At 54.4% G+C, this 27,082-nt stretch overlaps 1 protein-coding gene across 1 annotated transcript in view; it reads left to right on the forward strand.

Annotated features, from left to right (window-relative positions):
* The first annotated feature begins 775 nt into the window (after positions 1–775).
* Positions 776–27,082, forward strand: part of SMARCD3 (SWI/SNF related, matrix associated, actin dependent regulator of chromatin, subfamily d, member 3) — a 33,100-nt gene continuing 6,793 nt past the window's right edge. Inside the window, exons 1-9 of the mRNA XM_056857780.1 lie at positions 776–844; positions 10,370–10,593; positions 12,672–12,714; positions 13,748–13,870; positions 15,346–15,468; positions 16,044–16,139; positions 18,458–18,559; positions 24,494–24,655; positions 25,939–26,036. Coding sequence (XP_056713758.1) covers positions 10,379–10,593; positions 12,672–12,714; positions 13,748–13,870; positions 15,346–15,468; positions 16,044–16,139; positions 18,458–18,559; positions 24,494–24,655; positions 25,939–26,036 — 962 coding nt within the window. The 5' untranslated portion in view covers positions 776–844; positions 10,370–10,378. The remainder of the gene's footprint in view (positions 845–10,369; positions 10,594–12,671; positions 12,715–13,747; positions 13,871–15,345; positions 15,469–16,043; positions 16,140–18,457; positions 18,560–24,493; positions 24,656–25,938; positions 26,037–27,082) is intronic.

Genomic DNA, 27,082 nt, shown 5'->3' on the forward strand with positions numbered 1-27,082 from the left:
ACTCCGGCGCCTCCCTAGCGGCTCCTCGCTCCGTGGCGCGCGGGGGGGGGGGCCGTCCTGACTTCCAGGGGCGGCTGAGCTGCGGCCCCCCGGGGCCCGGGAAGGAAACGTGGGCCTGGAGGCGGCGGCGGCGGCGGCGGCGGCGGAGGGGCGCGGCCGGAACGCCTCTGGTGTGGCCGGCGGCAGAGGCGCGCAGCGCCGTCCGGGCAGCGCGGGAAGGACGGGTCTCTGGGCCGCCGCGTGCGCGCCTCCCCGGCCGGCCGACCCGCCCGGGCCGCCTTCCCTTCCTTCCCCTTCCCTTCCGGTCTGCCTGGGCCGGCCAGCGCCGCCCGCCCGCCCTCCGTCCCTCCGTCCGTCCCGTCGTCGGGGCGAGGCGAGCCGAGGCAGGGCGGCGGAGGAATTGGGCCGCTGCGGTGGGCCGTCGCGGGCGCCCTGCCGGGGCCCCCTCCCCGCTCGGCCGGCGGCGCTGGTGGGAGAGATAGGGGGGGGGGAGAGCCCCGCCGGGCCGGGAGGGGGGGAGAGTTGGAGGGCAGCGAAGGGGAGGGCGAGGGAGGGAGGGAGGGAGGGAGGGAGGGAGGAAGGGGGGCAGAGAGAGAAAGAAAGAAAGCGAGCGAGAGAGAGAGAAAGCGAGCGAGCGAGCGAGGCGGGGAGGACGGACGGACGGACGGACGGCCGGAGGAGGCGGCGAGGCGCGCCAGCGAGGAGAGCTCGGCCGGCCGGCCGGCCGGCGGGGAGGGCCGCTCGGAGCCCCATGGCCGCCGCCGCCGCCGCCGCCGAGGAAGTCACGGGAGGGGCGCGCAAGGCGACGAAAAGCAAACTTTTTGAGTTTCTGGTCCATGGGGTGGTGAGTGGGGGAAGGGGGCCGCTAGCCCGGCTGGGCGTCCGGGGCCGGCGGGAGGAGGGGGGTACACCCTGCCCCCGGGACGGGGTGGGGGTTTGGGCCCGGGAGGGGGGCAGCGGCCTGCCCGCCCCCTCTTCCCCGCACGTGCTTGGCGCGCTGCTGTCGCCGCCGCCGAGGCACCCAGAGAGACCCGTGTTGGGGGGGGGCAGCAGTTGCCCCCCCGCAGGGGTTGAGAGGGGGCCGGCCGGCCCCGCTGCCAGGCAGGTGCCCCTGCCCCCGCCTCTGGCCCGCTCGGGGGCTTGAGCGGGGCTGCTGAGCAGCCCCCCCTGGTCTGTTGGGTGCCCACCTGCGGGAAGGTGGGCACGGCTGCCTCCCACGTGGCCAGGCTGCACGGGCTCCTTCGGGGCGCCTGTGGGCCAAGCCCCTTGCTGCCCGGCCACTTCTGAGCCCGGACGTGGGGCGGGGGCTGCTCCCCCCACACTTGTGCCAGAGCTGCTGCTGTTTGGGAATGTGTGGAGGGGGGGGGTCTCCTTCGCTTCTGGGTGGGGGGGAGTGACTCTCGCTGAGGAAGAAGCCTCAGGCTGCCGGGAGGCGCTGGCCCCTCTGCTGAGCTGTTGGTCCTCCGATGTGAGTAGGCATGCGGAGAACTTGAACCACCTCGGTCCCCACGTGTGACTGTGCGGTCACACCCCCGCCGTGTCCGCCCTTCCTGGAGGTGCTTTGGACGAGGAAGCGTCTCTCCAAAGGCCGGGCCGAGAGTGCGCATCGTGAACACGGATCTCGGCTGGTTGGCCGGCCGGCCGGCCGCCAGCCAGCCGAGGGGACGCTGGGGCCTCCTGGGCCTCAAGATGGCCAGGAGAAGGGCCAGGCGGTGGCCTCAGGCATTCCGCTCCTTGCTCACGACGCAGAGCGCCCGATGGGGTGGGGGTAACCTGAGGCAACTCTTGCTTCTGGACGCAGGACATTGGGGGGCCATCAGGGCCAACTTCTGGCTCCTCCTGGCCCTCCCTTGGCAGTCACGGCTTTCTGGCCGTGGCATTCCCAGCCCGCGGCTTGGTGCCCTGTAGGCCTTCTCTGATCCCGACGGCCTGCGTAGCTGCTCCGTCCCCATTGCCGGCCTCGCACCAAATGCCTGGTAAGCTGCCCCACGCCTGTTTTGGAAAGGGGGGCTCCTTCCGGCTGGTGCCGGGCACCTGCCTGCCCTCAGCATGCAGTAAAGCGGCCCACCGCAAACTTGGGACCGCCTGTTCCCGTGGCATCGGATGGCGTTTGTCTGCAGTTATGCTTTCAAAGACTAGTTGGGCAGGGAGCCCGTGTTGAATGCAGGCGGCGTACTGTGCACCTCTGGGTATCAAGAGATGCTCTCCTTTTGTTGCCGGCTCCGCCTCTCTAGAGCTTGTCTCTTATGCTGCCCACACCAGTGGGTGCGGAATCACGCTTTGCAAGTTCTTATGAAACCTTTTTTTCAGTGAACAGGGATTTCCACATTTGGTGGGGTGCGTGGCGTTCCAGGCACTGGTCTGAGGTTGTTAGGTTATACTTTCAACCATGGGGAGGGGAGGTGTGCCATGTGGGAGGGGCTGCAGCTTGGGGGTGCTTCTGGATCCTGGCCTACGAGGGGAGGGGAGGGTCTCCGCCGGCCACATGACCCTCTCAGCCAGCTTTGGCTGATCTGCCACAGCCCTTCCTCAGAAACCAATTCCAGCCCCCCCCCCGTGGGCCAGGCTCTGTCGCATCCAGGCGCCATCGCTGCAGTGGGGGTGTGTGCCAGGGGCTACCTGTGGGGGCCTGTTTGGCAACTTCAGTTGGTCCAGTGTGGGGCGGCCCGGCAGTTGTGAGGAGCTGGGCACGGGGGGAGGGAGGTTCTTGCTCCTGTGCTGATGGTTCTGCACCAGCTGCCTGCCTGTTGCTGGAGACCCTTCAAAGTGCTCGCTCTCTCAAACCACGAGGGGCCAAGGGACTGCTGGGCCAAACTGCCGGTTGAGATCTTCTGCTCAGGCCCTGTGTGGCCCCTCCCCAAGCAGAGGTGAGGTGGGTGGAGAGCAGGGACAGGGCTTTTTCAGTGGTGGTGCCTCGCCTTGGGAACGCGGTCGCTTTGGAGGCTCTCCTGGTGCTTCCCTTGCTGTTCTTCAGGCACCAGACCAAGACGGTGTGTTTTGTACCCAGGCCTTTAACTGAGGGACTCCATCCTTCTAAGCTCTTCTTATGGTGTGCTTATAGCCGGAGGACTGTTAAGGCTCTTTTATGCCTCTGGCAGGCTCCTGGTTTGTTTTGTAGCTGGTTTTAATAGCATGTTTGTTCTGTTTCTTCCTTTTTGATTTTTATCCTATTTGTTTTCACTTTGTGAGCCACCTTGACTGGGTCTATGGAAAGGCAGCATAGACGTTTTCTAAATATATAAATACGTGCTAGAGTTAAGCGCTCCATTTCCCACACCTCTTCACCTTAAATTTGCTCCTGCTGAATCTGCTTTGAACCTCAGAAGAGCCCTGCTGGGACAAACGAAAGAGGGTCCATCTAGTCCAGCATCCAGTTTCCCAAGAGGACCAAACAAACAGGGCACGGAGGCCGAGGCCCCTGATGCAGCCTCCAGGCCCTGGCTCTAGAGGTTCGCTGCTTCGGAGTGTGCAGGTTCCCTGGAGTGGCCACGGCCGGGCCTTTCCTCCACCCATCTGCCTCCACCGCCTTTAAAGTCCTCTCCAGTTGTGGCCATCAGGGCGTCTTCTAGCAGCGAATTCCACAGTTCACTTATTCATTGAGGAAATAAGTCCTTCCTGTGGCCTGGCCTGCGTCTGTTGCCCGCCAACTTCATTGGGTGCTTCCTGGGTTCTAGTACTATTGGCGGGGGGACCTGTCTCTAGCCACTTTCTGCACCCCATGCATGATTTTATAAACCTCTATAATGTCGCCCCTTGTCTTTTTTTTGAAAAGTTGAAATGCCCCAGAGTCTTTGGCCTTTCCTCATGGGCAAGGTGCTCCCACACGGACGAGGCCCACGCCTTGGCTGCACACAAGGGGCATGACGATATTGGCCCCTTTTCAGTCCCTTTCCTAAGAACTGAGAGGATGAAGCGTAAAGGTTGACTCCAAGCTGACGTTTCCATCAGGCTGTCTCCTACAACCCCAAGATCTCTTTCCCTGGCGGGCTCAGCCAGTCCAGATCCCATCTCCGTATATTTCAAGTGAGGGCTTTTTTAGTGCCCAGTATTATCACCTTACGCTTACCAGCACTGAACTTATTTTCCACATTTCCCCCACTTACCCCATTTAGAGAGATCCTTGTGAAGTTCTTCACAATTTGCCTTGGTTTTCTTTATCTTGCCCCTTGAACAAATGGCTACTTGTTATGTGCATGCAATGAGTCATTCCTTCAGGTTAATCGATTCTTATTCACCTTAATGTGCTTTGCATAAAATTGGATGCTCTTAATCAGGGCTGTGTCCACTGAGTACAGGAGCACATCCATACCATGGAAGCTAGGGTGCAGATTGTCTGCAGAATCTTTAACACCTCGGTTAAAGATTCTGCTCCCCAGAGGCCAGGGTTCAGCCCCGCGGCAAGGAAGCTGGGCGCTTGGGGAGCTGAGAGAGGTGCAGGCGTTCAAAGTCTGTGGGGAGGAGAGGGTATGTGAGGGTCTTGGAGAGGTTGACATTGGCATGAAAGGGGGCAGCTTTTACTGCGTTCCTTGTGATACTGCAGTCGAACCTTCTGCAGGCGGCCACTGCTCCTGCCCTGTGTCTGCAGAACATGCCCCCCCGCCACACACATGCTCAAAAAGAAGTGGGCTTCTAAATGTCACGGAAGGTGTGAACGATGAAGCCAAGGCACGCTTTGTCCTCATCAGCTGCTGTCTCCAATCGAGACCCTTGGATGACCATCCTGATCAAGAGTATAGAAGGAAAGTGGTGAAAAGTGTGGGGGGGGGAGGATGAAGCCACTTTGGGAAGGAGGGGGGCTAAGCAGAGTTGTGAGGGAGCTATATGATGCTGTGAATATTGGGGGGGGGACTGAATCGGGGTAATGGAAGAGCCACTGTTCCATCTGTGTTCTTCCTGAGAGTGGCCCAGAGGCCCTGGAGTGGGAGGCTGGGCGGGTCTCGGTCTGGCCCAGCACAGCAAGCTGCAGATGCCCCTCGCTGTAGAGTGGCATAAAGGGATGTTTGGGTAGGGGCATCAGTGAAAGCTGCCCAGCAGGCTGAGATAAAAGAGGGGGAAAGTTTGGAGAAGTATGAAAGGAACGGACGGTAGTATAATTGAGTTCCAAACAGATCTTGGCAAATTCCTGAAAAGCGGGCCTCTCAGAGGCCTGACTAAGACACTGAAAGCACTGGTCCTTAGAATTCAAGCCTCAGAGCTTGGAGATAAGGGGCCTAAGCCCCCCTATAATCCAAGTTACGGGACTGGGCAGGTTGCTGGCCAGGCCAGGAGGCTGAAACCTCAGAATAAAGCCAGGTGTTTGGAAGGGCTCCTTAGATTGTAGACCCAACCCTCTGTCCCAACATAGAGTCAAACTTGGTTATACTTGTGGTTATAGGTTGTGTGTGTGGTAGGGGGAGGGGGCTGTGAGGATGTTCAAGAACTGCAAGTCCCCTTTCTCCTCAGTATTTGCTCCAGAATATCTTTTTGAAATTCAGATTTTCGGAACTTCCTCTGAGCTTCATCTCCTGACGTTTTCCTCTTTTCAGGTCAATCCACACAACTGGAGCCTGTGCCAGTTGCGGCACAGAACAGCACTCCGGTGCCTTCAGTCCAGGCAGGCGTTTCCCAGCCGGGGGGGTTCTCTTGGCTGCCTTCTTGGCCTCTTCCTTCCCTCTCTTGCTGTGGCCCCGGCTTGGCTTCTCTCTGTGCGTGTTCGGGAGGGAGGTCGGGGCTCTCGGTCTGGGCCCCCCTTCTGCTTCCACATTTGGTTGGGCAGACCAGTGGGCCCAAGCGTGGGTGGTTGCCCCTTGTGACCGCTTTCTTGTCCCCGCCGCCGTTAGAGGAGCTCTTCCTGACCCTTGGTCAGGTGTGTGTGTGGCAGGTTCTCTCACACTGCAGGATGGGGGGTGGGGGCCTTTCCAGCAGAGACTGTGAGGCTTGTCCTCCGAGGGAGGCCTCAGCCATGGACATGCCTGGAATGCAGGGCCCTGCTCCGCATGGCAGGGTGGGGTGATGGACAGGCAGCAGCTTGGTCTCCAGGGAAGGCAGCCAGCGGCCCCTGCGGATGGACAGCAACAGGTGGCAGCTCTAAATATGAGCCATGGTGCTGATATCAGTTGCTGCGGGGTGGGGGTGGGGGCAGAACTCTAGCTGGTGGGGGCACCCACCCTTTGCAAGGTCTGCAGGCTGCTGTGCTTGTGACTGCAAGAGCAAAGGTTTGTGAGTGCAAGACTACTGGCAGAATGATGAAATGGTCACAGATAACCGTGTGAGTGTTTTTATGTTATGACCCCTGCATTGAGATAGCCAGAAACAAATTGGTTGGCAGGGGGTGGGGGGTTGTCATAGAATCATAGAGTTGGAAGGGGCCACCAGGGTCATCTATTCCAACCCCCTGCACAATGCAGGAAACTCACATCTACCTCCCTCCTGCACCCCCAGTGACCAGAAGATGGCCAAGATGCCGTCCCTCTCATCATCTGCCTAAGGTCACAAAATCAGCGTTGCTGACAGATGGCCATCTAGCCTCTGCCTAAAAACCTCCAGGGAAGGAGCATTTACCACCTCCCGAGGAAGCCTGTTCCACTGAGGAACTGCTCTAACTGTTAGAAACTTCTTCCTAATGTATAGACGGAAATTCTTTTGATTTAATTTCAACCCGTTGGTTCTGGTCCGACCCTCTGGGGCAACAGAAAACAACTTGGCACCTTCCTCTCTATGACAGCCCTTCAAGTACTTGAAGATGGTTATCATATCCCCTCTCAGTCTTCTCCTCTCCAAGCTAAACATACCCAGCTCCTTCAACCTTTCCTCATAGGACTTGGTCTCCAGACCCCTCACCTTCTTTGTTGCCCTTCTCTGGACCCGTTCCAGCTTGTCTTCATCTTTCTTAAATTGTGGTGCCCAAAACTGAACACAGTACTCTAGGTGAGGTCTAACCAGAGCAGAGTAAAGCGATACCATCACTTCGCGTGATCTGGACACTATACTTCTGTTGATGCAGCCCAAGACTGTGTTTGCCTTTTTAAGTTACAGCATAACACTGCTGACTCATGTTCAGTGTTTGGCCTACTAAGACCCCGAGATCCTTTTCGCACACACTACTGCTCAGACAAGTCTCCCCCTTCCTATAATTAGGCATTTGATTTTTCCTACCTAAATGCAGAACTTTACATTTATCTCTGTTGAAATGCATTTTCTTGGTTTTAGCCCAGTTTTCCAGCCTGTCAAGATCATCCTGTATCCTGGCTCTGTCTTCTACCGTATTTGCTACCCCTCCCAATTTAGTATCATCTGCAAATTTAATAAGCATCCCCTCTATTCCTTCATCCAAATCATTTATAAAGATGTTGAACAACACAGGGCTCAGCACAGATCCCTGAGGAACTCCACTAGTCACTCCTCTCCAAGTGGAGGAGGAACCATTAACTAGCACTCTGGTTGTGATCTGTCAACCAGTTGCAGATCCACCTAACAATAATAGGATCTAAACCACATTTTCCCAATTTGTTAACTAGAATACTATGTGGAACCTTATCAAAAGCCTTACTGAAATCTAGATAAACTATATCTACAGCATTTTCCTGATCCAGCAAGGTAGTAACTTTGTCAAAAAAAGAGATAAGATTAGTCTGACATGACTTATTCTTGAGAAACCCGTGCTGGCTTTTAATGATCAAATCCATCCTTTCTAAATGCTCAAAGACTGACTGTTTGATTATTTGTTCAAAAACTTTTCCCGGGATATTGCCAAGATCCTTCTCTGCTTTTGTTGTAAAATGGCCACTCGGTTGGAAAATGGCCACTTGGTTCAGATCAAATGAAAGAATCCCGCTGTGGGGCAGGCAACATATTTTTTTTAAAAATACACTACAGCCAATTACAAAGCAGCACTTCCAGGGGGTTCAGAAGCTCTGCATGTTTGCTGGGGGTGCATAACTGATCACAAGGCACTCCTGGAATTTCTTCAGGGGAAAAAGCCCCTGTGCAAAACGTTTTGAGAATTTCACTGCAAATCCTGTGCAGTTAGAAAGCAGCAGCAGAAACACACCATGCACAAAAGTTGTGTGCATCTTGGCCACCGTACCAAGTCCTAGGGAATCTCACAGCCCAGCACTTTTCAGGTATAGTGGTTTCTATCTGCTCTAGCTTGGCCATCACCTCCACTGCCATTGAGATACTGGATATCTCCAAAATGTCTGCTTAGCCTGTTTGGAGAGAGATCTTTCCAGTCGTCCAAGCTGAAAATGTAAACAATATCCTTGGAAAGTGGCTGACCGCTTTTGCATTTCTGGCTGTTATATTCTGCCAGGTGAACTGGGGGCTACTGGATGTTCAAGGCTGTCATTGAGAGAGTAAGCAATCTAGTCCCCAAAAACGTGGAGGAGGCCACAGTGAGGCTGTTCCCAAAGAAAACTTTGTCCACACTTGGGAAAGTTGCTGAAGCTTATGGTGGTGACCCAGCACCAGAGGTTCTTGGATGAGATGATAATCTAGATCCTTTTCGGTCTAGCTTCTGGTTTGGCACTGAAACGGCTCTGATCACAACAGGAAATAAGCATGGAAACCCATCTGTATTGGTTCTCCTGAACCTCTCTGGATTTTGATCCTGTAGTATCCTTCTGGATCACTTAGCTGGGATGGCCATGGCTGTGGCTCAGTGGTAGAGCATCTGCTTGGCATGCAGAAAGTCTGAGATTCAATCCTTGGCAGCATCTTCTGCTAAAACGATCTGATGGGAGGAAATGGGAACTACCTCTACCCAAGACTGTGGAGAGCTGCTGCGCGTATGAATAGACAGCGCAGACCTTGCGTGGACCAGTGGTCTGGCACTATGTCAAGGCAGCTGTTGGTCCAGAACAGGTCCAAGTAGGGACAAACCATTTGGAGCAGGTTAGTGGACTTATGAAACAGCTGTCCTGTTTTGGGGGCCTTTTTGGTGGTAGCATGGAAGTCATGGAACACATATCTGTCCTGTTCACTAATGTTATTCAGGAAATGGAAAACCTGTTGTTTCACAGGGCTTTCATTAAATGTATTTTTGGCTAGGGAAGTGTGGTGTTGTGGTGTTTCTTTATCTCTTTGTTTAATAAGGTATAAACCCACCTTTCTCCAAGAAAACTGTGACTCAAGGCAAGTCAAAAAATAATGCAAGCAAGGTGATCAGTAAAAACAGCTTAAGACAATATCTAACAATTCCATGAAGACAGCCTGCCAAACACAAATAGTAGACCAAGCCCTGCTAGGAAAGGCTGAGGGGCAGTTGGGAATGTTTAGTCTGGAGGTTGAGGAGGGGGGGGGGAACACAATCACTCCCTTTAGGAATTTGAAGGGCTGCTCACTTAGAGGAGGGCAGGGAGCTGCTCCGGTTGGCAGCGGAGGAGAGGACTCGCAATAATGGGTTTAAATTACAGGCAGAAAGGTAATTCATGGAAGGCAGAAAGGTAGTGTCTGGATATTAGGGGGAATTTTTTTTTACAGAGTAGTTCAGTACTGGAATCAGCTGCCTAGGGAGGTGGGGGAGCTCCCCCTCGCTGGCAGTCTTCAAGCAGCGGCTGGACAAACACTTGTCAGGGATGCTCTAAGGCTGGTCCTGCATTGACCAGGGGGTTGGGCTAGATGGCCCGTATGGCCCCTTCCAACAATTCTTTGATTCTACCCTCTGAAAGACCGTTGCCCAATGAGACACCAGCTCTGTGTGTGCCCATTTATGCAGCTCCCAAAGCCTTCCTGAACAACTCTTTCTTGCAGCCTCTGCTGATGCCTCTCCTCATCTGGGAGGCCTTTCCACAAGACTGGGGCAGCTACTGAAAATGCACCTGAATGGACAATGGCAGATTATCCCAAAGTGGGGGAGGGATAGAGAGAAAACAGTGCTGTGCCAAGCAGCATCGCCCCATCGGTTGATACCAAAATGTGCAGTCCTACTCGGAGTGACTCCAGTGTAAGCCCACAGACTTCAGCAGCCTTAGACTGGAGTAAGTCTGCATTGGATTGCCCAGGCAGCTCTCCAGGTCTCTGGAGAGACTGAGCAAATGAGATTCCTGCCCTGTGTTTTGCCTGGGGCTCTTTCTTGGTTTTTCAAGTCTGGTTGCAGGTTTAGGGTCTGCTCCATGGATTTTGCGGCATCTGGCAACTCGCCTCTTCCTTTTGCTAGGCTGGCTTTTAATCTGATGGTGGGACCCAGATGGTGGTGCTGTGGGTCAGCTTTGGTACTCCTGCTGGATCACCCTCCCAGAGCCGCTGTACCACCTGGGCCCCTCCTTGCTCCAGGCCAAGATCTCTGTGGCCATACTGCATGGCCTGGAGCCTGCTTGGGTGCTTCTACCGGCTTGTGGGAGCAGCCCTGGGGGCTGGAAGGGTGCTAATTTTTCTCTCTCCCCCCCTGCAGCGTCCTGGGATGCCATCTGGTGCTCGAATGCCCCATCAGGGGGCTCCCATGGGTCCCCCAGGCCCACCCTATGTGGGGAGCCCCTCCGTGCGCCCTGGGATGCCCCCAGCAGTGATGGAACCGGCTCGCAAGCGGGCGGCCCCGCAGCAGGCCCCGCAGCAGGCGGCACAACAACAGGCAGCCCAGCAGCAGGCGGCCCAGGCGACCCAGAGCCGGCCCAGGAGGTGGGTGTGTGGCAGGGAGGGAGGGGGGCCAGCTGGCTGGGGGGGGCAGGGGGGCAATCCTTGGGCCTTGCAGGTCCTTGCCTGGGATGGGAGCGGCTCTTCCTCATGCCCCACGTTTAGCTTTGCAGGGCATCCCCCCTGTGGGAGTTGGGGGGGGCAGTTGCCCTGCCGCTCTGCTTTCCAGCTGCAGCTGCCTCATCTGTTTCATGTTTCAGGATTTTCTCTCATGAAAATTCTGCCTTTCTACCCAAGGAGCTCGCCAAAATGCAGTTTGCACCAGCAGAGCGCCGTCTCAGCGGACAAGGCAGCCGGCCACCTCCTTCCCTTGCCAGGAAGACCTGCTTGTCAGGATTGGGGCTCTGGGCGCTCCGGAGGGGCCCGCCTGCTTGGCTCAAGGCCGTTGTGGTTCTGCTTGCGGTGGGCATTGGAGCCGCTGGCGCCATGTTCAGAAGAAGGGGCCTCCGGGCAGCAGCTTGGGGCCTGTAGGCCTCACACGGCCCATGTTGGTCCTGTTGGCTCTACCTGGAGCAGGACTACCTGGAGCACCCCGTGGGGTTCCCTGTGGCCGTGTCCCTGTGGCTGTTGTTGGATGGAGAGGGTGGCCGGCAGGCCGCTTCACCGCTCTCTTAGTGCTGGAGGAAAGGCAGGCGGGGGAGAAGGGGCAGCTGGGACGCCAGCCGTGGGGAGTGGTCCGTGCTGCTGATCACCGCCGACATCCAGTCGTCAGAGAGCCCCTCCCGGAGTGTTCCTCAGGAACCAGCGGGGATGGGGGTGTAGTGGTTAGGGACTCCAACTTGGGATGGAGAAGCTGCGTTCAAATTCAGCCTCTGCCATGACTCTGGCTGGGGGACCTGGGGCCGCTCACTCCCTCTTAGTCTAATCCGCCTCACAGGATTGTGGTGAGGATAAAGGGGGGGAAGAGACGACGCTGCTGTTCTGAGGTGCTTGAAGGAAGGGCACCATGAGAACACAGCGCCTCCGTCCGTCCGTCGAGCCCCTGCTCAGGACCCGCTGCCTTGAATCCAGCCACGCTGGAGGGGACCCTGAGGTGTCTGCCCAGGAGCGTGCCAGTAGGGGTTTCCAGGCCTTCCCGGGCCAGGGAGTCTTTGTGGCACCTGCCGCAGGTTGTCTCCTCGGGTGCAGGGGGTGCCAGGCCCTTCCTGCCCTGCCGGCCCAGCTCTTGGTGGCATTTGCGGGGGCCCTGCCGCTCCGCACTGCAGGGTTGGGGGCCAGACCTGGCAACGAGGCGTCTTGGAGCGAGGCTGCCTTCCTCCCTGCCCGTGGCCCGCCAGCGGAAGTGTTTCCGTTTCAGGAGGCTTTTGCCAGGGGACAAATACGGCCTCCTGCTCCTGCCAGATCTGTTTGCTGCTGCTCGTTGTTCAGATTTTCAAGTGACTGTTTTTAAATTGCTCTTTTCGATGTCTGTTATGTTGCTTATGGCAGATGGGTGCGGTGTTTGCTTCCCTGAAGGCCCTTGGGTGGAGAGCGCAGCTGAGCAGTACGATCGGTGGAGGGAGGGGTGCAGAGGGGGCTAAAGGAAGGCCGCCCTTCTACCTGCCCGAGGGCGGCCATTTGCACGAGCCCGTCCGATGGGGCGGGGAGGGCAGCGCTTCCCTTCTACCCTGCCCCCCAATGTCGTGGTTTCTGAATGAGAAGCCAAACCAGCCCGGCCACTGAGCTGCTGCCTCGCCTGGCCCCCCACGCCCTGCCTTTGGCCCTCCTGGAAAGGGCCCCTGGGCTCTGGGTCAGTTCAGAAGCGGCTGCCAGGGTGAGGCCGCCGGTCTCCCAGCTGTCCGGGGGGGGGGGGTGTGTGCCAGGGACAGGCAGGGGCCTAAAGGACCAGACCGGGCTCTGGGGCACCTTGGGCCTGCGGGCCTCCTCGGCTGAGGGCATATTCTGATCAGGGCACATGTGCTGGCTTCTGCCCAGGGCTTGGGTTCAAGGGCCTGGAGCGGTCTCTGGTGGCCCCCCCCGTCTTCAAGCGAGGAGGGTGTGGAGGGGGCCGGGATCACTGAGCAGCCGGCCTTGTCCGACCGTCACCACGGTGACCAGTGTTTTTTTCTTTTAAAACTCTACAGTGCCAAGAGGAGGAAAATGGCTGACAAAATCCTCCCTCAGCGGGTGAGTGGCCTTCCCTTTCTTCCTCCGTGTGGCTTTCCTCGCTTGATCAGGCGGGTGCCGCTCTGGGCTCCAAACCGGCCCGTGAGACACGGCTGCTGCCCATGGGAGGCCGTGGGGGGGGGAGGGGGGCGCAGGGCTGCGAGTGCAGGGCAGGGGCCGAGCCGGACTGCCCCCCCCCCGCTCTTTTTGGTGCCCGGTCGGGTACGGGCACAGGAGGAGGAGGAGGAGGAGGGCCTTTGCTGCCACTGGCTATTTGCTCCCATGGCCGCCAGGCAAATCTCTCAGCCCACTTGTCCACCTTGGCACCCAAGCCATGGCGCTGTCAAGCTCTAGCAAAGCTCCACGCCTGGCCGGGTGTTCCTGGGCTTGAGTGTGCGCCTGTGTTTGGAGCTGGCAGCTGGCTTGGACCAGCTCTCCTTCCCCACCCCACCCCCCGCGGGTGCTGCTCCTAACAGCTGTGCCTGCCCCTCTCTTGTGGGCATGTGCTCTCTCCCTCTCTCCCCCCGGGTGGGGGTAGGGGTGGGGGGCTTACATCAGCTGCTGTCCATCCTGTCCGTGGCAGCCTCCTTGACGTCTGAAGACTGTCTTCACTGTGTTCTTTGCCATGACTCCACCTCTGCCCTTGGCAAGGTGTTCTGGCATTTCAGAGCAGTTTTCCCCACTTCCACAGGCTCCTTGGCCCCACCCCCAATTTTTTTCTTTCTTTGGCACCTCAGATTGCCAGGAATGGAGCCCCATGTAAAAATCCAGTGCCGCTCAGCTCCCCTGCAATGGCCCCCAGTGAGCTGCCGTGTGCCCCACGGGGGAAACAGGCATGCACCAGTGGGCCTGTGTGGAAATCTCCTGACCAGGGCAAGCAGCAGCTCCCCAGGGCCATTTCATCCTGGGAAACCAGAGCAGGGGTGGGGGCTGACACCCTTCCTCCCCAGTTGCTGAGACCCCAGTCTGGATGAAACATCTGGGGTGGCCAGGAGGAGCTCTGCCACTGTGGGGCCTTTTCCGGAAGGGCAGCAATGCTCTGCTTTCTCCCCAGATTCGGGAGCTGGTCCCTGAGTCCCAGGCGTACATGGACCTCTTGGCCTTTGAGCGCAAACTGGACCAGACCATCATGCGAAAGCGAGTGGACATCCAGGAGGCCCTGAAGAGGCCCATGAAGGTAGGTGCTCCCCCCTGCCAGCAGCGGGGCCATGCGGACAAATCCCCACGGCCACCCCCAAGCCCCCTCGCTCCCCAGCAGTGCCGAAAACAGACAGACTGGGTGACCCCTGCTGCCGCCGCCAGTGACTCGGGGAGGATCTCCTGCCAGGCGGGAGGGAGTCGTAGGTTCCTCTAAGCAAGCAGGGGTTGGGAGCCTGTCGCCACTCAGCAGTGTCGAGCTGTCGTGCTCCAGGGATAGATGGAGAGCTTCCCCATTGCCCCTCCGGTTACCAAACTTCAGATAGTAAGACCGACTAGGCCTGGCGTGTTTCCAGAGATTGAGCTTAGAGCACGCAAAATATAAAAAAATCTAACAAAGGAATAAAAAGATTATTTATCTATTTATTTACATCGGGATATTTCTGGTCTGTTTCATGGTCTCCTAAGCTTGGGGACAAAGAAATGGTGAGAACGGGCAGTCCCTTCTCCCCTCACATGGGGCATCCTAAACTTTGCTGAATTATGACCGTCTGGCTGTACTGGATGCGGCAGCCGCTGAAAGTTTACTGTGACAACCTTTAGTTCTCAGGCAGCAGCCTTTCCAGCCCCTCATTCCCAAGGATTGTCCAAAGGCAACTGCCTGGAGACCACCCTGCTGTCAGCCCGCCCCCCCCCGCCCATCCGTGGCCACGCCAGATTCCTCTGGAGTTGGTGGGCCACCTCCCTTGCCTCAGCCGCCACCTGGAGGCCCAGAAGCAAGGCCACCTTGAGGAGTGCCCCCCACCCCCTGGAACTGACCCCAAGTTAAATAGCCCAGGAGACTGAGTGGAGCTGCAGTGGCCACAGGGAGCAACGGGAGGTTTGCCTGGATGGCAAAAGAATTAAGCACTGCTGTGCGCCCCCCCCCCCACAACAGACTGCAAGCTAATAATATGGACTGTAGACTGTTTCATCTAGTGGGAAAGGATTGTAAAGATGTAATAAGCAAATGGGATGTTGAGCTGTTGCTCGAACCAGGGGAGACAGGCGAGGGTGAATGAGTGGGGGGGGCATAGTCAGGGGTTGCTCCTTGCTCCTGTGTTCCTGGCAGTAGTCAAGGGCTGCTCCCTGCTCTCATGTTCCGGGTGCTTAACTTTGGGTTTTTCCAGAGAAGCTTCTCAGCGGTGGGGGACTTGTTTCCTTCCCTTTTCTGCTTGCCATAACCCTGACATTCAGGGTTAACACCCCCCTGCCCGTGCTTGTCCATCTCGGCAGGGCAGCTGGTGGCATTACAGCTCTTGTGGCCCTGCCCCTGGACAGCGGCTCATGGCAGCCTCCCTGCCCCCCCCAATAAATGTACAGAAAGAACGAGGGGGTGTGCCTGCTTTCCCTGTGGGAATCGCCCCTTGATAAGACGGGGCTCTGCGTCGATCTGGTGGCCGCTACTCAGTGCCTTTGGGGTTGTCTGGCGTGGAACGTCCTTGCCCCGTGCTAATTTTATCCTTCCCCCAACAGCAAAAACGCAAGTTGCGCCTTTACATCTCCAACACATTCAACCCTGCCAAATCGGATGCAGACGACTCTGATGGCAGCATCGCCTCCTGGGAGCTGCGGGTGGAGGGCAAGCTCTTAGACGACGTACGGGCAAGGGGCGCTCTCGTTTCCCGGGGGGCTGGACTGGGCTCGAGGCAGCTGGCTGGGCTGGATGGAAGGGAAACCCCCCCCCCCAAGTCTGGGCAGAACAGCAGACTCGGCAGACTCCTGTGGGGAACTGCCAGGCCCAGCAGCGAGAAGGAGGCACCGGTCCAAATGCAAGAAGGCAGGGGGGAGCAAGGCGGGGTGGAGGAGTCCCGGGTCCTGTCCCAAGGCAGGTAGCGCAGGGAGCTTTTGCCCACAGAGCTTGGCTGTGCAGGCCTGAACATATTAGAGGGGCAGGTGGCAGTTTGGGGCTCTGGGAGTGGGGGGCAACAGATTTGGTTGAGGGTACTGATGATGCTAAGAAACAGATTCATTTGGGGGAGGAGGGGAAGCCGTGCAGACCAGGGGGGTTATTATTGGAAACCGTCCCCATAGAGTTGAGACCCCTCCTGTTTCTCTTTGGGGGTCTCTGTCCACCAAACCGGGGACCAGGTCTTTAAGGAGGGTCACATTTACCCCCCCCCCCAATTTCCTGCATGTAGTGATGTTGACGTTTCTCCCTTTTGATTCCATAGCTCAGTAAGCAGAAGCGAAAGTTTTCCTCTTTCTTCAAGAGTTTGGTCATTGAGCTGGACAAGGATCTCTATGGACCGGACAATCACCTGGTGGAGGTCAGTGGGCACGCACACGGCGCTGGGTGGGCAAGGGCCAGAAGCCCGCTCCTCCCGAGTGCCCTTCTGTGAGTGTGTGTGTGGTTGTGATTGTGATTTTCTCCCCCCCCCCCAGTTTGTCTGTGGTGGTGACTAGGTAGAGCCCAAATAGGCTGGGTCTCCCCACCCTCTGTACAGTGTGTTTCCAGGAGTTGTCTGGACCCGTGTGTCCCCCTCTGGTTTCCTGGCCTGATCTGGGAATGAAAACTGCCTCAGCCTCTCTGACAGAGGCCCCTTCACCAGGACAGTGCAAAAAAGGGAAGAGTGGTTCTATCTGCACCACTCAGGGGCTTTTGGGGCCATTTGCTACGGCCTCCGTCTGGATCGGGTGGCCAGACTGGAGCCCAGGGACCTGTGTTCGGATGGCACTGCTCCTGATCAGTCTCTAAGGCGGTGTTAGAGATCAGGCATTTGAACCCCCCCAGCATCTGTGCTGTGGCTCTCTCTGGGTTCAAGTCTGTCTCCCACACTGGCCTTCTATGCAGAGACATTTCCCCACGGTCACCCCCTGCCAACTGCTTCGAGGCTTCCTTTTGATTTTTCTGCCCTTCAGAGGTCACCTCGCTCTCCCTGTGCCTTTTGCCCGCATTTTCCAGGTTCTGGCTAAAACAGCCTCTGGAAAACATGGGCAAAACACGTAGGGAGAGCGAGGCGACCTCTGACAGGCAAAAAAGGCATGTGCATAATCAAAAGGAAGCCCCAAAGCAGTCGGCGGGGGTGAGCGCAGGGAAGCGTCCCTGCATAGAAGGCCACTGTTGAACATCTCCATGAGATTACGAGGGGAGAGATCTGGGGATTCTGAGGGAGGGGCTGTCAGAATCATAGAGTTGGAAGGGACCGTCAGGGCCATCTAGTCCAACCCCTTGCACGATGCAGGAAATTCGCAGCTGCCTTCCCCACACACACCCGGGGACCCCTACTCCATGCCCAGAAGATGATACCTGGCTCTTTACAAAAGAATCGTTTTGGTCGGCGGATACCCTGAATCAGGGTTTGGAAGTGGTCATGAACTTGGAATAGTACCACTAAACTGTAGCTGAGTCCAGACAAGACTGGGATGAAGGGTTAAGGAGTCGGCCTCTTCTGGATGGAGTTGGATGGAGTTTAGGGCTTCGGGGAGGGGTGATCCTGTTCTGAGGCCTGGAAGGTTGTTCAGCTGCTCCGCTCGGGGCATTATCTGCAGCTGCCTTGAGAAATGGGAGCGGCCTGCAGCTCTCTAGCCCAGGGTGTGGGTCAGATGAGTGGCCGTCATAAGCTGGATGTGGGGCTGCCTTTGAAGATGGTCCGGGAATGCCCATTGGTGCAAAATGTCACTGTTCGGTTTCTCTTTGGTGTGAGCTGAAGAGGGAGCATCACGGCACTCCTAAAGAACTGCAGCTGCTGCCCACCTGCTTGGCTCGGTTCAGGGCTCGGTTTGACCCTTACAGCTCTCCGTGGCCTGGGCCCAGAGCCCTTTACAGGATGAGTCTGCCTGTCTTCACTGTGCTGCACTGTGAGGAACCCCCCCCCTCGGGTACATTTTTATCCTGCCTTCATTCCAAGTAGCTCGGGGCAGCAGATACAATTTTCCTTTCCTTGTTTTATCTTCACAATAGTCCTGTGACGTATGATAGGCTGAAGTGTGTAACTGGGCTAAGATCACCCAGAAAGCTTAATGGCAGAGTCAGGATTTGAACCCGACTTTTCGAGATCCAACACTATAACCACTACACCACGCTGTTTCTCTGAAGCAAAGTGGGTGTCAGCCAGAGATGCAGCATCCTTCATGGTGCTACGTTGGCTGTGGCATCCCCCCCCCCCGAGATTCACCTGCTACCCATTAGGTGCCAGGCGAAGAAGACACTTTTATTTACCCTGTCAATGAGTGGGCTATTATTTCACCTGATCAGTGATATTACTGCTGCTCTGTTTTGCGTCCCTTTATAGTTTTGAGTGACAATCATGGAATCCTAGGGTTGGGAGGGGGCCATAGAGGCCATGTCCAGTCCCACCCCCCACCCCCCTGCTCAGTGCAGGATCATCCTAGAGCCTCCCTGGCCAGAGATTGTCCATCCTTTGCTTACTGTTTTACCGTTGTGTGTGTTTCAATGGCTTTTTGTGTGTTTGCCTTCTGCTGTGAACTCCCTTCCCATGGGCTTTGTCCTCGGGCAGAGGGCTAGCAGCCCCACAGAACCAATGGGGCCCTTGGAGCCTGCGGCCCAGATCCCCTTGGCCTGAGCTGACCCCCGCCTCCCTCGACCCGGGGGGCTCAGCCCATCCCCTTTGCTTGTCTCCGGCAGTGGCACCGGACTCCCACCACCCAGGAGACGGACGGCTTCCAGGTGAAGAGGCCGGGGGACGTCAGCGTGCGCTGCACACTCCTGCTCATGCTGGACTACCAGGTCAGGCCTGGGTGTTATTGGTCGTTATACACCCTGTCTTTCTCCCCAGTAGGGACCCAAGGCAGCTTACATTGCTCTCCTCATTGCCTCCATTTTATCCTCACAACAACACTGAGAGGTAGGCTAGGCTGAGTGTGTGTGATTGGCCCAAGGTCACCCAGTGAGTTTCCATGGCAGAGTGGGGATTTGAACCTGGGTCTTCCAGAGACTAATCTGACACTGTAGCCACACTACACCACACTGTCTACCATTATACCAATAAGTGTAACTGGCTCTGTGAATTCCAGGCTTTAATTTTTTTTAAGTAAGTCTCTGTAAGCATCCTTCAAGTTTATGCCCCAACTACAGATGCTGATGAGGAAGAAATTGAAAGTTTTTATGCCAGTGTTCAGGAAGAAATTGATCACACACCTAAACAAGATATGCTGATAATCATAGGTGATTGGAACGCAAAAGTAGGAAACAAAGCAGAATCAAATGTTGTTGGCAGATTTGGGCTAGGAGCACGGAATGAAGCAGGAGAACGCCTCGTAGAATTCTGTGAAGACAACAATCTGTTCATTGCAAACACATGTTTCAGGCAACCAAATAGACGATTGTATACATGGACATCACCAGACGGCCAGTATAGAAATCAAATAGATTATATAATTGGAAGCAGAAGATGGAGAAGCTCTATTCTCTCGACCAAAACAAGACCAGGAGCCGACTGCGGTACAGATCATGAATTGGTAATATCGAAAATCAAGATAAAGCTTAAGAAAAACACCAAAACATTCATAGCACCAAAATACAATCTAAGCAATATTCCTGAAGAGTTTAAAGACCATGTAAGGAACAGATTTGCATTACTGAATTCAAGTGAACGTAAACCTGAAGAACTATGGGTGGAAACTAGAGATATTATCAAGGAAGAATGCAAAGACTATTCCTGTAGCCAAAAGAAAAGAAAAACCTCGATGGATGTCTGAGGAAACTCTTAAAATTGCCAGAGATAGACGAGAAGCAAAAGTAGAAGGTGACAGAAATAGAATCAAAAGTCTAAGTGCAACGTTCCAGCGACTAGCACGTAGAGACAAAGAGACCTATTATAATAACCAGTGTAAAGAAATAGAAGAGAACAACAAAAAAGGAAGAACAAGAGATCTATTCCACAAGATCCAAGAAATCAAAGGGAAATTTAAAGCATGGTTAGGCATGCTGAAAGATCAGCATGGAAATACATTAACTGAACAGGACAAAATAAAGAAAAGGTGGGAACAATACACTGAAGAACTATACAGAAGAGATGAAAGAATAAAAGATTTTTCCAAGAAGAATTTTTTGAAGAAGAACCTACAGTTTTAGAAAGTGAAGTGAAAGCTGCATTGAGAGCAATTGGGAGAAACAAATCACCAGGAGCAGATGGGATATCAATAGAGGTATTCCAAGCCACAGAAACGGAGTCCATCAAAAGAATGTGCCAACAAGAATATGCCAACAGATATGGAAAACAAAACAATGGCCCACAGACTGGAAATGATCCATTTACATTCCAATTCCCAAGAAAGTAGACATCAAAGATTGCAACAACTATCAGACCATTGCATTAATTTCTCATGCAAGTAAAGTGATGCTCAAAATCTTACAGCAAAGGCTGTTACCATATATGGAACGAGAAATGTCTGTTGTTCAAGCTGGTTTCAGAAAAGGAAGAGGCATTAGAGATCATATTGCAAATATTGCTGGTTACTGGAACGTACGAGAGAATTTCAGAAGAAAATCAGCTTGTGTTTCATAGATTACAGCAAAGCTTTTGACTGTGTGGATCATGAAAAGCTATGACTGGTTTTAAAGGAAATGGGTGTGCCACTACATCTGATCGTTTTGATGCGCAACCTGTACTCTGGACAAGAGGCCACAGTTAGAACAGAATATGGAGAAACGGAATGGTTTCCAATTGGCAAAGATGTCAGACAAGGATGTATTTTATCTCCCTATCTCTTCAATCTATATGCAGAACATATAATTAGGAAAGCTGGATTAGATTTAGATGAAGGTGGAGGGAAAATTGGAGGGAGGAACATTAATAATTTGAGATATGCGGATGACACTACATTATTGGCAGAAAATAGTGAAGATTTGAAACAACTGAAAGTTAAAAGAGAAAGCAGGACTACAGCTGAACATCAAGAAAACAAAAGTAATGACTACAGGAGAATTACACAACTTTAAGCTGACAATGAGGAAATTGAAATTGTTCAAGACTTTCTATTCCTTGGCTCCACCATCAACCAAAAGGGAGACTGCAGCTAAGAAATCAGAAGGAGATTGAGACTGGGAAGGGCAGCCATGAAGGAGCTAGAAAAGATTTTGAAGTGTAAGGATGTGACTCTGGCCACCAAGACTAGATTAATTCATGCCATCATATTCCCTATTACTATGTATGGGTGTGAAAGCAGGACAGTGAAGAAGGCTGATAGGAAGAAAATAGATTCCTTTAAAATGTGGTGTTGGAGGAGAGGGTTACGGATTCCGTGGACTGCCAAAAAAACAAATCAGTGGGTTATAGATCAAATCAGGCCTGAACTGACCCTAGAAGCTAAAATGACTAAACTGAGGCTATCGTATTTTGGTCACGTCATGAGACGACAAGAGTCACTGGAAAAGACAGTCATGCTAGGAAAAGTTGAAGGCAGCAGGAAAAGAGGAAGACCTAACAAGAGATGGATTGACTCAATAAAGGAAGCCACAGCCTTCAATTTGCAAGATCTGAGCAAGACTGTCAAGGATAGGACATTTTGGAGGACTTTCATTCATAGGGTCGCCATGAGTCGGAGGCGACTTGACGGCACTTAACACACACACACTGTCCCTTTTTGTTGTAGATATATAAGAGGAAAGACATATCTCTGCAAGAGAAGGAGCTAAAGTCTTCCCTTTTTAAAATGAAAGCTGGGAATTCATAGAACCTGTTGCACTTATTAGTAAAATCAGTATAACAATATGAACGGCTGATTTAAAAAAATGGAAAGAAGACCGATGGCACCTGGGGGGGGGAGGGCCCCTCCCTGCTGGTCCGATTGGGGCAGGGAGACCTGCCATGTGGACGCCCCTTTGCAGTGTATGAGCTGCTGCACCAGCAATGGGGAAACCATACAAGCCTGCTCAGGGTGGAGGGCAGCCCCTGGGGGTTACCCCAGAAAGCGAAACCCAAAATATATGGGGAAGAGAGAGAGATGTGTCTTCCCTGCAACATACACAGTTGGACGGGGAATTCTGCTCCATAACAGGGGATGCCCATTTACCTAGAAAGAGGGTGATGCCCTGAAGCACTGTCAAGAATCCAGGCTGCTTCCTTCCCTACTTCCTGTTTTTCAGGAGTTTTTTTGAACCCGTAATGGCTAGATCACTACAGCATTATCGTAATCTGTTGCAGAAATATAGAAGGTCTCTAAATTCCCACCTTTCATTTTGTTTTTTAAAAATACACTTCTTTTGCTGCAGAGATCTGCAGCGATTAGGAGTAGAAGCTTACTTTTTCTGTAAAACAAAAGCTAGGGATTCAGAGGAGCTCGTACTTCGTTGCACTAGAATACTATAGTGCTGTTGTGATCCAGATATATTACCGGTTTTGAAAAAAATGAGCATCCTGCATTAAAGCTCTCCTGTGGCTTGGGGCTGCGAGGGCAACAGGAAAGGAAAGGAAGACGGTGCCGGTGGGAGGAAGGACCTCCCAGCATGTGGGGCTTCCCACCCAGGTTGCCTGACGGGGCTGGGGCTGCACTCTTCCCAAAAAGGTCAGACAGAAGCAGGTTTGGTGAAGAGCCCACCAAGGATGGTTGGAGTGTGAGAGACCCCGGTGTCGTGCGGCTGCTCCCCACAGGAGGGCTGCAGTTTGCTAGGTGAAGGCGAGAGAAGCCTGCACTGTGGGTGGGCCGGTGCTCCTGCCCGCCCTCCAACCCTGCTGCCAGCCTCCCTGCTTTCCTTCCCAGGCTGCTGATGGGGAGACTGAGGCAGGGGGAGGGAGGGAGGCCAGCAAGAGCGGTGGGATGCTGGAACACAATTTCTGGCGCATCAGCTTGCCTGCTGAGCTATGAGGGGATTGTGGGAATTGTCCAATGGGAGCCACTTCTGGAGACAAGGAGGGGGCTCCGTGGTGAGGGACTGGCCCAGCCCTGCTTCTGCTGCTGCTGCCTTCTCCGGAGGCCAAGAGGTCATCTCAAGAACTTCTCTGTTTGAGCTGCCTAAGGCCCGTCTTGGCATGCTCCCTTGTTCAGTGCGCACTCACACCCCGCCCAGGGAAGTGCCGCCCTCCACTCAGCAAGGTTTGACGCCTCCCTCGTGCCTCAGAAGGCTTCCTCCCTCTCGAGTGGGCTCTTTGTGTGGTGGAATGGATGCTTCCACAAAAATCCAGATTGCCAGAAAGTAAAGCAGAGAGAGTCCAAACGCTCCTCAAATGAGGAGAAGCTCTGCTCCGGTAAGTGCTCTGGCCCGACACTCTTGCCCAGTGTCCTTGGAGGGTCAGGACCCAGGAGGCTGATTGTCTCAGATCCCATCAGCAGAACACTCATTGGCCGGGTGCTTGTGACATCATCATAAAACACACACACACACACACCCCGGCGGGGCTTCAGCTTGAAAACAAATGATGGGAGGTGTGTGTGGGGTGGGTGAGTTTTGTTTTATCAAACCGGGGGCGGGGGTTATACGATAGATGATGTGTGCAGTTGTAGCGATTGAGGTTTTCGCTCACAATTTCAGAGAGCTGTGAACTGAAAATAACTCAAGGCTTTGCTCTTGGCTGCTATTCACATGAGCTTACACCTCATCCAACCTTTTTGATAATACAATATTTTTCTCAGGATATGCTTGGTTCTCTGTTCAGGTAACCAGCAAATGAATTGACACCTGTGTGAATCTTTCTATCTTTTATTGAAAAGGGGAAAGATTCTTTTGATTAAACAAGACAGTATAAAATAGAGAACTAAAATTAATGAACTTATACAGAATGTAATTAAGCAGGCAAATATAATCAATTCTATCATTATCTTAATGCATATTAAAACTAGTTGTCTGTTAGAATAAATCATAATTCAGTCCGTTATTCATTGCTCTTAAGGAATGTCAAATAAGCCAGAAGGATCCCTATATCTTACCAAGCAAGGGGCCTTCAATCTCTGATAGCTGAGCTTCAGTCTAAGGAAATCTGATTTGGTCCTCAGACTCATTCTTACTTATAGAGTAAACTTATGTATCTGATCAATCTCTGAAGTCACTTATCACAATCATGTGACTTTTGCTAAGTACCTGGTTGGCTATCATAATAAGCAAGTCAGCATAAACACATCTGTGCACTGTATCCCATGATGAATAAAAGTAAAGGTAAAGGTCCCCTGTGTACGTACCAGGTCATTCCTGACCCATGGGGTGACGTCACATCCCAACGTTTTCTAGGCAGACTTTGTTTACGGGGTGGTTTGCCAGTGCCTTCCCCGGTCGTCTTCCCTTTACCCCCAGCAAGCTGGGTACTCATTTTATCGACCTCGGAAGGATGGAGGGCTGAGCCAACCTTGTGCCGGCTGCCTGAAACCAACTTCCGTTGGGATCGAATTCAGGTCATGAGCAGAGCTTGGACTGCAGTACTGCAGCTTACCCCTCTGCGGCACTGGGCACATGATGAATACATTTCTGAAATAGCTAGATAGAAGACCAGAAGCTATCTCATCAAAATAACCTTTTCAGACTTTCCCAAATTTTCCCAAAAACTTCCCCCATTACATCAGCTAAAAACTAAAATTGCAGGCAAAAGATGACATAGCTAACAGGTATCTCCTTGTACTGGGGATGAGATCAGTGCTACTGCGACGCTGGTCGAGTCTTGCAAAGAGGCCGTGAGGCACATGCAAGCGCCACTCCTGACAACTGTTGGGTCTCTTTCTCCTCCTCCTCCAGCCACCACAATTTAAACTTGACCCCCGCTTGGCGCGCCTGTTGGGGATCCACACGCAGACACGCTCCGCCATCATCCAGGCGCTGTGGCAGTACATCAAGACCAACAAGTTGCAAGACTCCCACGACAAGGAGTACATCAACTGTGACAAGTATTTCCAGCAGGTGAATCCAGCATTCCCCTGGTCACGCGCCAGAGCCTTCGGCCCGGGGGGTGGGGGGTGGGGTCTCCTGCTTTGCCTCTGGCAGACCTGTTTGTGAGGCTGACTCCGGGCTCTGGAGGGCCCTTAGGGGCTCCACCGCAGAGCGTGGCTGGCGCTGCCGGCCAGGGGGCTCTGGAATGCGTGGCAGGAATTCGTGCCCTCCCCTCTGGGAGGGGCCATAGCTCACGGTCTGTTCTGGCTGCCGTTGCCCTTAGCCCCGATCCATCGTTGGTAGCATGCACCTGCACAGCTCTGCTGTGTGCCGCCAGGGTTGTCAGCCTCCAGAGGGGAGGGGGGGCTGGGGATCCCTCGGAATTACCACCCATCTCCAGACTACGGTTCCCCTGGAGAAGAGGACTGCCTTGGAGGGTGGACTCCCTGGCATTGTACCCCACTGAGGTCCCAGTCCTCCCCAGGCTCCACTCCCAAAATCTCCAGGAATTTCCTACCCCCACCCCCGCCGGTGGCCCCCGGGGAGTGGGGGGCGGACAACCCGTGCTCCCTGCTCTCCGATTCCAGCTGCTTCCTCTAGTCCTGAGGAATGGAGGGGGGGGAACACAAAAGTAACAAGAAGGGATTGCCAGTGCTTTCACCCAAAGGGAGGCTGGCTTTTTCCCCACCCACACCCCACGCCCACTAGAGAGGCAGCGAGCAAATAAGGAGGGGGAGCAGCTGCTCTTCTCCCTCGAGGGGTAAATCCGCCAAGCAGCAGCAGAGCACAAACGGTGCCCACCCCCAGCCGATTTTGCAGCACCTTTGGATATTTTGGATATTTGGTTTTGTTGTGACCTGGTGGAGCCCTCTTGGGACCCCCCCCCCACAAGCCCCTGTCCAAAAACCAAATTGCCACTGAGCATGGGAGGAGGTGAAACAAACTCAGCCTGATTGCTTGTTTTCGTTGCAGCCATCAAGACCTTCTGAGTACCACAAGTGAGCTCGCTCACACACAAACACACACACACACACACCTTGCCCCGGGCCCCTCCTGCAAAGGTAGAGCCTTCCTTTTTATGACCACCCATCTCTTCCTTCCTGGAAATCAGTTTCCCATCTGCTCTGGACAAAAGAGACCTGAGTCCGGAGACCCTTTCCTCCACCCTTCGTTGCTGATTGCTCTGTCTTCTGCCTCTGATATAAAGGATGGTCTCCAGAGGGCCAAGCGGCAGGTGGTGATTCAGCTGCCTTCCCCCATCAGCTGCCTCCTGATGCCAGGCTCTCTCTCTCTCTCTCTGTCTCCCTTTTCAGATCTTCGACTGCCCACGGCTCAAATTTTCTGAGATCCCACAGAGACTCACTAACCTGCTGCTGCCACCAGACCCCATTGTCATCAACCACATCATCAGGTAGGCCTCCCCACTCCACCACTCCTGCCTCGGCACGGGCAAGCGCCTCTCTCAGGTGTGCCCCTGCCTTAGCCTCCAAAGCGAAGGCAGCTGTCTCCCTGTTGCGCCGTGCCCTGCCAGGCTGGCCAGTCCACTGCTACTCCTGGCCTCTGGTAGGTACATCTTATGTCATCAGGCAGGGTGGCCTGTCCCCCCTCTTGTTGCTTGGGCGGAGGAGCCCTGCCCCAATGGGTCTGTCCCCTGCCAAACAGACTGGGAGGACTAAGATGCAAACTTGTCCAGCATCAAGGGAGCTTTCTGCTCTTTCAGGGCAGTGGAGGAGGGGGGAGGTGCAAGGCTTCAAGCTCACCTCCGTTCACTGTGCAGAGAGGCGGCAGGTTGCAGTGGCCGCTGCCTTGCCCGACCGCTCCAGCAGTCTTCCCAAGCCAAGCTCGGGGCGTCACCGCTGGCACTGTGGGGCGCTGAGGGCCCCCAGCCCCTCGGTTCAGCTCAGAGCTGAGGACCCTTCAGAGAGAGGAAAAGTGTCGGGAGCCCCTCTTCCCTGCAGGAGGAACCTGCTGCTGTGGAATTCATGGGGAGAAGGCCTGTGAGGTGGCCGAGATAGCGGCTCCCATTGCAGCAGCTGAATTGTGGCCAGCAAACTGTGTATGTGTGTGTGTGTGTCTGGGGGGGGGTAGCTTGGTCTCTTGTGGCTCCAAATCTCTCAGGTGTGCTCTGATGTTGGGGCCCGTTGACAAGCAGATCGGGTAGCAGAGGCTCTGAAGCACAGAGGTTCTTGTCCTTAGGCACCTTAAAAACCAACAAAATTTGGCAAGGTATATGCTCTTGTGAGTCACAGTTCACTTTGTCAGGTAACTGGCAATGTCAGCTTTGACTCACAAAAGCGTATTATTCCCTGGAAAATGGTGTTGTTCTTGAAGGTGCTATTGGACTCAAATGGTGTTTGGCTACTGCCGTCTAACACAGCTGTCCACCAGAAAATATCCACAAGGTTAGATCCCTGCCCCTCCTGGCTGGCTAAAAAGAGTGAGGAGCCTAGTGAAAGG

Source organism: Euleptes europaea, chromosome 11 (assembly GCF_029931775.1).
Source record: "Euleptes europaea isolate rEulEur1 chromosome 11, rEulEur1.hap1, whole genome shotgun sequence".
NCBI classification, from domain to species: Eukaryota; Metazoa; Chordata; class Lepidosauria; order Squamata; family Sphaerodactylidae; genus Euleptes; species Euleptes europaea.